Below are 11,373 nucleotides of genomic sequence, written 5' to 3'. Positions count from 1 at the left end.
TATTGGAGGAGGGGGAACAGGGTGGGGAATCAGGCTTTCTATTGAATTACTAAGTTTAATTGGCAGGACTATTTCCAGAAATTCACAGTAGTAATTAAGTAGATAAATCTTTGTTATGGCACAGTTTTCCCTTTATAAAGCAAAGGAACCTATTTAGTTAACTGTTTCTATTCATGGATGCATGATTCAACTTCTTGCTGAAGAGATCAAAATAAGCTAATCAATAAAGTGTGAATGAGTTCTTTTAATATCACTAACTATAACATTTTTTTTCAAGTCACTCTCCCTAAGCAGTTTTTCTCCCCTCTATCTTAAACTTATTACAATTTCAATATATTTATTGCCATTTGATAGGTACAGAGATGCACAAACATTTTCAACCCAGGAACAGACTCTTGTTGTTTTCTACACCAGTCTGGTTTGGAAGACTTACTTCCAGAATTGTCCTGGAATAGCATGGAGTAGCATAGTTGCACACATAACTAACATGTACCTTTCCAAGCTACAAATTAGAGTAGAAGTATGAAAACTTGAAAACAGAACTGAAAAGGCTCTTTCAAAGACAGACTTAACCAGGCTTTTAGGAGGACCTCATCAGTGAGAAAACATGTAATTCATTCGGTTTTATAAACTAATTTTGATGCTGAAAAACTGAACAAATTAAAAAAAAACCTTTTCCTCCTCCGTTTATGATCATTTATATTGGTTTATTACATGAAAAACAAGTAAATGACATAATAGGAAATAACTTGATGAAACAGCAGCAACTTTTTATTACTTCCAGAGCTTCTTGATAGACATGTTCTTCTCACTGTCTTTTTGCATCACCTGTCAAGGGAGAAGCAGCATTAAAAACAAAGTAGAAGATAACACATAAATTGCAGCATCTTAAAAGCTTTCTTCTACCGCTAGGCTAGCTGTTTAAATCCATACATTTTATTATCTCTCCCTGACAAAAAATCCCTCTCTCAACTTATTAATTCCATAAGTTGTACCTTCAAGTTACCTTCGTTATCCTATCTTTAATAAAAAATGCAGTTTTTGATGTAAGTCTGCTATCACTCACCTACCTAGTTAAATGTCAAACTCCAAATAATTCAACTTTTGAGAACTCCATTAATACATGCTGATCTCTACAGTTTCTCTGGAAAAAGGCAGTTCTGGTTCTAACCACAAGTAGAACCCAGTTACAATTTTAATAATCACCCTAATTATTTATTCACAGTCATTCAGTTATGGCACTGAACAAATGGTGGTTATGACCAGTCAGAGTTCCAGCTTTCCCAGCACCCCTGTTGTCGTGTGACTGTGATCTTGGCACCTGGCAACTAACTCATACTTAAGACTGAAACCCCACAATCACATGATCACCACTGGCAACATTCCATGCTGGCTTCCACAGAAATTTATGGAGAAGCCAGCAGGGACAATCAGAAATTGCTGCAATAAGTCTCCCTTACCATGCATACTCCACAGCCCCTTTGTGCTTGTGCTGGCCATTTGCACAAACAGTGATCTGTGCCTCATTCCCTCTTGCACCTGACCCATGTTGCTTATGCACAACGTCCCTTCTTGTACACAAATGAAGGCAAATATATCCCCATGCACTCTTCCTGACCTACCTCATGCCTCTTGTGGACTTTCTACGTGTGCCTCTTGTACACTCACCCTTTTATGTGTGTGCCACTCTAGGACTTACAACTTCCTGCTGGTTGCTCTTGCTTTAGGAAGCCAACAGGACGTTGCCTCACCAAACGACTACAGGATTCAGTTAAAAATGGCAACCAGGATTGCAGAGATTGCCATCAAGTGATGCAACCGTGTTTTATGACCATATCACTTACTGACAGAAATTCCAATCCTAATTGTCATTAAAAGTCCAGGAGTACTTATATCACACAGTTAGCAAGCCTAGTGGATATTCTGAATCAAAATCAAAAGCATTATAATTCAATATATAAGAAAAACTTGTTGGAAGGCAGCTGTAAATACTGAGTATTCCTTTTGTCTCTATCTACCACCAACAGTACCTTTGCTACAGCCATTTCAAAGTCTTCTTGAGTTACATGTACTCTCCTCTCTCTCAGTGCATACATTCCAGCCTCTGTACACACACCCTGCAACACAAATTTGTACAATATCCATATGTCCTGTTCCATTCAAATATAGAGCTCAACCATCTTTTGCCTCATATAAAAACAATACAATTGTTCCTAATGCTGAGTGGAGAGATTTTTAATCGTACGTATACATAAGGTGCTAATTTTAATTCAAGCACTAATTCTTGGAAATACTTCTTTTCAAACATTTAGCAATTATGTGCTTTAACACCAACATTTATTTTCATCTATTGTAAAAAAGAACCATGAAAATCATGGTCTCTTCAGTGTTGAAAAACAGTTTAGCACAGCAGAATGCCAAAATAACATTTGAATGGTATTATAAAAATATCAGGAAAATATTTGCCAATATCCCTTCTCTTTGCAGGTGCAAAACTAAGTTGAAAAACTATATCCCCACATATTTCTAATAGTCCATGATTTTTTTAAAAAAAAATAATTCACTTTAAAAGATACAGCAACTAATCTGGCATCCATTTAAATCCAAATTTCTCCATTACCTTGACTTCAGCCCCGGAAGCCCCTGGCATTAGTTCTGCAATCTTCCGCAGGTTGATTCCTCTTGTCAGATTCATCTTACGAGAGTGAATCTTCAGGATGTCTAGGCGAGCCTATTGGAATCAAAAAGGAGAGCCAAAACAGTATAGAAAGTACGATACAATACAGCTGACAGACATTTTCTCTCCAGCATCTCTTTATTGGAGAAAATCTATTACAATAAGCAAATAAAAAGCTGACCCACTAACTCTGTTACCTCTTCATTTGGAGGTGGGAATTCAATTTTTCTATCAATGCGGCCAGGTCGAAGCAGGGCTGAATCCAAGATGTCTATGCGATTGGTTGCCATAATTACCTGCAAAAAGATAGTTACTGATCTGTAGTCAATATTCTAGTGCAGTGGCCCCCAACTCTTTGGGCAGCAGGGACCAGTTCCATGGATAGATTTTTTTCTGTGGACTGGAAAGGGTGTGGTTTCACATGCTACCTGCATGCTGTGGATAGGGCTTCGCTTGTTTGTGTGGCCCAGTTTTTGCATGCTGCAGCCTGGTGCCAGGACCCTGTTTTGGTTAATGTTTACATGTGTTTTTACATTCATCCTATCCTACTCCCAAGCCTAAAAAGTGTGTCTTTTGAGCTATCTATTGTAAGTCTCTTATATAACGAACCTTCTCTATCCAAATTCTTTTTATCCATCCCCTCTCCTTTATTTTCATTGGTGGCATAACTTTATACTCATATATGTAATTATCTAAGATTAAAAATGTTTCTGCCACTAAAGAAAAAAAACTTCAAACCATTTCAAAAAAAGCAAAAAAATAAATAATACCTACCCCCTGAAGCCTTCATAGATTTTAAAAAATCATTACGTTCTTTCATTTTGGCCTGTCATTATTTATAAATTTCTTCAAAAGTCTGAACTATGTCTGATGTCACAATGACTTTGTCATGTAAGCAAGATTTTTAAAATTCTACCTTAGCAGAAACAGTGAACACAAGCTTATGACGTCACACCTCTCTCAACATACCTTGATGTTCTTAGTGGCTTCAAAACCATCAAGCTGGTTGAGCAATTCCAACATTGTACGCTGAACCTCACTGTCCCCACCAGATCCACCTTCCAAGCGAGAAGAACCAATGGAGTCTATCTCATCCATGAAGATGATGGAAGGAGCATGCTCCCGTGCCATGACAAATAGCTCACGCACCATTCGTGCACCTGCCATCATAAATCAAGCATATTAACTCCTTTAGCCCTGTGAAATGACTACATTAATCCTTCCACAAACATGGATTCTTTTAAATATTTTGCTGCAGTTCTAATTTTAATTCCATTGTCTATGCCTGAATTCCTTTCCAAAGCATCTTTTTAACTCCAGATTGCACACGATTACTATATTGCTGAAGTGCATCTCCTGGAAAATACTGCTTAAATATTGCAATGCACAGGGCTATCCTTGAACAGCACTCAGAAGCGTCAACTGGTCTAGAATTCAGCAGCATGGATAGTAATGAGCATAATTCAATGTATCCTTGTGACAACTCTGCTTCACTAGTTGCACTAGTTATCAGTCTCCTAGGTGCAATTCAAAGTGTGTCAACTCTACAACGAACCTGGCTGCAGCCATCTTGCTTGTTCTAGGTTGCCACAAGAATGGGAGGGGGTGCAGAGGATTTCTGCTAGTCTAAACATTTTGCTGCCCCATGGGAACCAAGGTAATTTCTATCTGTTAGGTGGGGTGTGTGAGTATTTGGGTAGAAAGCCCGCCAAACTATTCTATTGGGAAACAGTTGATTGCATAGCAATGGGGTGGGAAACTTTCTCTTTGAAGGAGATTTCAGACTTGGTTTCACTGGGGTGGGAAACTTTCTGTTTAAAGGAGATTTCAGACTTGGTTTCACTTTTGACCGTGCCGATACTTATGTAGCCAATAAGCATGTTCTTTGAGGAAATCTCTAGCCTCGGAGTTCTGATTTGTTTGGTCTTGTCTATCGGAACCCTTGACATGTCGATTAGAAGTAGTTCTCGTCTTACAATCATTCAAAGTTATGATGGTGCTAAAAAAAGTGACTAGTGACCAGTATGTGCTCTTATGACCATTTCAGCATCTCCTATGCTCACTTGATTAAAATTTGGATAGCTGGCAGTCATCAGTCCACAGCATCCTATGGTCACATAATTGCCACGAGATTCACTTAACAACTGCAGCAAAAAGCTCATAAAATTGTGTGCAATTCCATAGTGATGGAAATTGGGCAATGCATAAATTGGATAAATTAAATTGAAATTCCAAACCACATAATCCTTTTCCAAAAGTTACCTTCTCCAATGAATTTCTGCACAAGCTCAGAGCCAGAGACACGGATGAAGGTACAGTCAGTGTGATGAGCCACAGCCCGGGCCAGCAAAGTTTTTCCAGTACCAGGGGGTCCATACAATAGCACACCCTATATGAGAGCACTTAAGATTAGTGGGAAATATAAAAAAGTTCAAAGTTCAAAGAGTGAATCAGGGACTTTATGCAGTACGGTGGCACCCAACTCTGTAGGCAGCTTCCATTCTTACTCAATGAAACAAGACATTCATAGGCACGGAAAGATGGCTATGAGTTTAACACATTGTTTTGGAGAAGTAGTGATGTGCTTCATTAAGAATCAACTTCAGTATCATTTAGCAATTAGCAATTAAGTTCCCAAAGTGGCTGTAATCGCAATATTTATCTATCGAATTTATACTCTACCCATCTCTGGTTGGTTTACAAACGAAAGCCACACAGCCATACAAAAGAAACATAGATAAAAACAAAAGTTAACAAGTTAAAAAGGTGAATGGAGACACCAGCCACTCCCAGGATTGAATGTTGCTGTCAGATCCCCATGCCAGTTATCAGAAGCAGGTCTTGGTGTTCTTCCAGAAGGCCATCAGAGTGCAGGCCCATCACATCTGGTGAGTAAGATGGTCCACAGCACAAGGGTAACAGCAGAGAAGACTGTTTTCTTAGACTCTGCCAATCAAAAAGGCCCTCCTAATCATAACTACCACCTATGTCATGGGTCCAGGAAGACACCAGATTACACACCAAGTCTGTCTGGGACAACCTATCCAAGACCAAACATGGTGAACCCCTTAGATTTAGAGGTGCCTCCTACTTACAATGACTTCGTCTTACCAGGGTTCAGTTGAAGCCCTTTGTTCCCCATGCAGATCACAGCAGGCACCACAAAAGGGCACCAGGATAGAGATGTACCTTGGATATTATCTGCAAATTGATACTCTGTCCATCGTGAAGGATAAACTCTTACAATTCTGCAGACCCTGTCCACTACCTTAGGTCAAGAGGATCAAACTATTCCCAGATAACCGGGTATGTTTATTCCCCAGGTATCTCCATGCACCATGCTTTGTCTCCAACTGAGAATAAATCCAGATAGACATTGTCTATTGGATGCACTGAAAATTCCTAAGCATACCCTGAAGGCAAACCTTTAAAGCCCCTTTACCCAGGAAAGCTAAACATCATCAGGAAGCACTCTATGGACACAGAGTGGTGAAATACTGACATTTCCTCACTCTTAACCGTACAATGTAGATCTCAATAGTGGCTCTAACTTGTGATTGGATTCATCCTTCATCTTCCTACAGTGGCATTGTATATGTCTCTAGACCTTTTTCAGCTCTCTCAATTCCTCCATAAAACACAGGGAATACCAAGAACAAAAGGTCAAGAGGGGCCACACAAATAGAATCAGGTCCAAGGCTTCAGCCACCTTCCTATTCATATCCATTTCTCAAGTGAATTAAATCAGAAGTTTATTACTGGAAAGACTCAAGCAAAAGCTCCAACTTACCAATGGAAACTGATGACCTGATTCTCAGTTATTCTCTCTCAGTCTATTTCATTTCACAAGGTTATTATGGACAGAGAATAGAGAAACAATGCTTTGTGTGAAATCAATTTAATAAATTAAAATTTATGGAGGAAAGGGATGTCTAAATCTAACAGCTATAACCTAAACTATATAGCAAGAGAAAAATAACCACAGAAGAAATCTTCAAATAAACTTGCCTCAACACCCACTGAATTATCACAATGCCTACCTACTGCTTTTCAGAGAACACTGCATATGGAGATCCTCAATCTACCTAGCCCATTATGTACAGAGAACCACAATGGTGCTCCAACACCTCAAGCACATTATTCCCCAGGTGTAGGTAGTAAGAGGTACTAAGATTTTTGGACCATATACACCAAACAAAACACATGCTATAGATCCTCTTAATCTCTGACATTCCCCTCTTATTGAAGCCTTTTTCAAAAGCAGTTTAATATCCTTTCAAATTTTTTAAGGTTTGTGTGCCCCTTTGAGACACTTTTCACTTACCTTTGGTTGAGCAATGCCCAAAGCTTCAAAAAGCTCTGGATGTTTAACTGGAAGCTCAATCACTTCCTTAATTTCTTTGATTTGCTTGTCAAGGCCACCAATCATCTCATAGGTGGAATCTGGAACTTTCTCCACCATCATCAATGAAACCAGAGGATCCACTTTGTTTGGTAGTATCTTATGCAGTGTGTAGCTGTCATTCCTCAGAGCAACACGACAGTTTGGTGTCACCTGGACAGAAAGAGGAAAATAAGTTGTACATAAGGCAAGCAGGTCTAATTTCTGATGAACTATTTGGGGAGGGGGGGAATCACAAATCCAGAAGATCTAGGAAAGAATATATGGTCTTCCTTATCCCCAGGAATCTAGAAAGAGCTTACTCACATCATTGATGTCTATGTTTTTATCCACATCAACCACAAACTTGCCTTCTGGATGAACCTGAAAGACAGAATGGTTAATTAACTTTTTCTGGAAAAAAACATTTCTTGTATTGTAACAGCTAACAAACTAAGGTCAATAAGCAAGGGTGTTTTTGCAAAAAAAAAGCCCATAGCTTTTTTTGCAAAAGCAAATGAAACAGCTATGAAGAAAACCCTCCACTATTTTAGTATAGTTTACTTTGCAAGGCAGGTCAAAACTGGATTCATTCAACATTCACTATTAAACCATATTATGTATATTTGCTGCCTTGAGTTACTTTATGAAATGAGGGCAAGATCTAATAAACAATAAAATATTTGCTGCTCTTGTCCTGAAATATTGTGGCAAGCTACATAAGAGGCTTAACTGTTAACTAGGTAGTCTTTGATTTAAACATTTCAGCTGCCACAATAACCCTAAATAAATTTGTGTTAGTCACTGTCAATTCTGATCTAACATCACAAATATAACATAGCTGCTACTAATTTTTTTTCACAGATCTAAGGATTACAAAGATGTATACAGTGTTTATTATATTAATTGTCTAAGTACAGGCAATCCTAGATCTAGGGACACAATTGGGATCAGAATTTCTGTTGCTAAGCAAGATAGTTAAGTGAATTGCACCAAATTTTACATTTTTTTTGCTTGTTGGAAGCTGCTGGGAAGATTGCAAATGATGGTCACATGACCCTGGAACGCTGCAAAATCATAAATGCGTATCAATTGCCAAGCACCTAATCTGATCACATGATCATGGGTATATTGTGATAGTCATAAATGCAAGGACCAGTCATAAGTAACTTGTTCAGTTGTTGTTGTAACTTCAAATCATTACAAGTCAAGGACTACCTATGATATACATGTAACTCTTCTCTTTTCCCCTCCTTCCACAGCAATTTTATCTTAACAATCTTGACTGAGTGAAGATTTGAGCAGAGGTTTTTTAACCCTATACATTTGCTATAAAGATTCAAAATTACTAAACACTATTATTCTCAGACCCTGCTCCTACTTCAGTCTATTTCCAAATGAGGGAACAAATATCTGAAATATAGATAGATGTATGGAAGGAAGACCATACCTTGACTAGCACCTTTTTTTTGTCCATAGCCCTCACCACTTCACCCACATAGGAACCCTGTTCCTGCAGAAGCTGCAATTCCTCACGAAGCAAGCGTACTAGAATATGTAAAGTATTTACACAATAAATAATGCATCAACATGGGGTGATTGAATAGATGGCAGAAGAATAAAACTTAAGTCAATGCAATGTGAAGCTGGCTTGGTATTCAAATTGGCATTCAGATGTCTTGAACATCTCGAGTAAGACAATTTCCTACTCATCAACTAAGCTACTCTCTTCATCTATCCTTGCCTAGAAAACCACATTTCTATAAGCTTATAAAATACATAAGTTTATACATAAACTTCATATGTATAAAAAGTTGAAGACTGCAAAGATATCTATTTAAACTAAAACTTATTTAACTAGTAAACCATTTGTTTCATAAAACTGTTCTGCTTATATTTAATATTAAAATAATTTATTCATATAATTATGAATAAATATGCAGACCAATACCATTGTGCTCTACAATATAAATTTGGTTTTAGCTATTTAGAAGATATAATATAAAAATATAGCCACATCAACGTTAATGAATATTATTGGAGCTTAAAAACTGTCTCCATATTGTCATTATCAAGAAATTAGCCAAAAGGTGTGTATCCTCATGAGCCAACTTCAAGCATCAGTTTCTTTCTAATTCTGTGTAACGTGTCATTTCTAGCCTAAAAGAATTTTATCTGTGTCATTAGTAACTACCTATAATAATTATCTCAATTATCTTATACCACTCTTGCTTAAAATACCATATTCAACTCCCAAAATATTTACACAGTTTTGGTTATTCTGCTCTTTATTTCTTGATCACAAAATCAATCCAAAGTACTATTCCCAACTTACCTTTGGCATTAAGTTCATTCCTCTGGGCCTGCAGACGCCTGAGATTCTGACTCTTATCATTGACTATCAACTTCAAGGAAAAGGAAAAAAAAGCAATACCTCATGAAAAACTAGGGCAGAAATCAATTACCATTGCTTAGAGGTCACAATAATAAAATAAAAAGCATATCTGCCCTTCTATAAGCATTATATAATCTGAAGCAAAGGAGTTTACAATACATTTGTACCACGTTAAGCTATCAATTAAGATAATCAAAGGTAGCTGCACTATTTCTATTCTAGTCTGGTATAAACTAGATAAAATACTAATAACCAAGTGTTATAGCTCTCATATTAGCAAGGAGTTCATTCCCCAGTTTATTTCATTTTTAGGACCATATGCACTGTGCCTTAAAGATTCATATCAAACATCATAAACATATGTCAAAACCCCATTTTTCCTGCATATTGTAATATATACCTGTCTTTATTCACAATTATGAGCCCTAGGTTTTACAATCTACTGTTTCCTTTTGGAAGCATTAATGCAAATGCTACATTATACTACACAAATTACCATCAGTCATAATGAAGATACAGTTGCAAGTTATCTAGAAATCACATTTCAAATCAACTACATTCCAAACGTTTCAAAGCTTAATATACCCATCAGAAGAAAATGTCTATTTGCAAAGAAAATAACATTTTAAGCTTTTAGGAAATCAGTAACTCTTACCTGCAGCTCCTCAATCTTGGACAGGTAATACTGGCGCAGCCCTGTCCCACCCTTGCCCTCATCCAGGTCCATCTGTCAAGGACAAGCAGAACAGGATAAGACAACCTCCCTTTCAAGTGTAGCCTTTCAGTCAGACCACATGTAATTCCTGGCACCTTGTAACTGCCATTTTATACTTCCTTCAGTCCCTAAGCCATCATTTTCTTTCTGTAAAAATAATTAATTTACATGTTTCACAACTCCACTTACACAGAAAAGTCCTCTTAAATAATCTGAATTCGCAACAACATGAAAATTCACAATATATCACAATATATCCATTTCCCCCACCTTTCAATTTATCTATCTGTCTCATTACAAACATTTACATGGCAGGCGATAGCACAAAAATGCATCATGGAAATTCAGTACAAGATAGACCAGGTGTAAAAATGGGCAGCCTATCATTCTTTTTGTGATCCCAAAGGCCCCCATCCCACCCAAGCCAAAAATATAATTTTTAGAAGTGGGGCGGGGACGGGAAGGTTTATGGCAGAAAGCAAAGCTCAAGACCTCTCTTAAAGCTCCTAAATCCCATTTCCAAAGATTTAGCCCCACTTAGAATAAATATCCTCAGCTCCCGACGTGGTTTTCGAGGTATAGCGGATGTACACACGCGCATCCGCAGAGGTAAACAAACACATGAGACACATTCCCATCTCCCCCCCACCTTTGTAATTACTGCCCTCCTGCAACAAACGTCCTTCTAGACCGAGGTGCCATCCTCAGGCAGGCCGCATCTCCTTCCTATTGCTCTTCCCGGATACAATGAGCGCCCATTTATTTCCGAAGTTACATCCCTTCGACCTCTGTCCCACTAACAGAACAAAAAATAGCCGCTGCCAACTCTCCCCCTTCTCTCCCCCTTTTTTTTCCTATAAAGTGGCAGCAGCTGCTGTGACTCAGCAATCCACAGAACTCGCCTACCTGTTCTGACCCCTCCACCGCCATTTTCCTTCGCTTGTATCAACACTGGCCAGAAATGCGCGTGCGCTAAGCGAAGACAGAAATAGCACGAAGCTCCTCCTTTTCCTGGTTCTTGCCCTTAACGAGCGGGGACTCCGGCGCGTCTCCCGTGGAGAGGTTGTCCCGGAAGTAGAGTCTCTGCAGATACCAAAAAGAACAGTCTTTATAACATTTGGATTCAGACGTAATTAAATTTAGAATTAGACTCGTTGAAAACATTGACTTCATTAATTTCAGTCAGTAAGCAAAAAAATTAAAGA

The 11,373-nt window shown here is 38.2% G+C and overlaps 1 protein-coding gene across 1 annotated transcript; it reads right to left on the bottom strand.

Annotated features, from left to right (window-relative positions):
• PSMC5 (proteasome 26S subunit, ATPase 5) lies at window positions 1–11,166 on the bottom strand. The gene is made up of 12 exons (XM_083376290.1): window positions 11,075–11,166; window positions 10,109–10,180; window positions 9,394–9,463; window positions 8,509–8,606; window positions 7,386–7,442; window positions 7,002–7,232; window positions 4,940–5,066; window positions 3,647–3,837; window positions 2,875–2,973; window positions 2,621–2,731; window positions 2,031–2,117; window positions 1–828 (listed from the first exon to the last, which is right to left on the bottom strand). Exons 1-12 carry the CDS (start codon window positions 11,096–11,098, stop codon window positions 775–777), a joined length of 1,221 nt encoding a protein of 406 aa, XP_083232416.1. The 5' UTR covers window positions 11,099–11,166; the 3' UTR covers window positions 1–774.
• Between the last annotated feature and the right edge of the window lie 207 nt (window positions 11,167–11,373).

This window comes from Vipera ursinii, assembly GCF_947247035.1.
Source record: "Vipera ursinii genome assembly, chromosome: Z".
Classification (NCBI taxonomy): domain Eukaryota; kingdom Metazoa; phylum Chordata; class Lepidosauria; order Squamata; family Viperidae; genus Vipera; species Vipera ursinii.
This window is presented reverse-complemented; position numbering and strand designations above follow the sequence as displayed.

Bases quoted from the DNA above. Each gene is read 5' to 3' on its own strand.
- PSMC5 (XM_083376290.1), bottom strand. From the start codon at position 11,098: ATGGCGGTGGAGGGGTCAGAACAG. The intron at 10,181-11,074 runs GTAGGCGAGTTC...TGTCCTTGACAG, and splicing joins CGGTGGAGGGGTCAGAACAG to ATGGACCTGGATGAGGGCAA. The intron at 9,464-10,108 runs GTAAGAGTTACT...TTTTCCTTGAAG, and splicing joins CCAAGATTGAGGAGCTGCAG to TTGATAGTCAATGATAAGAG.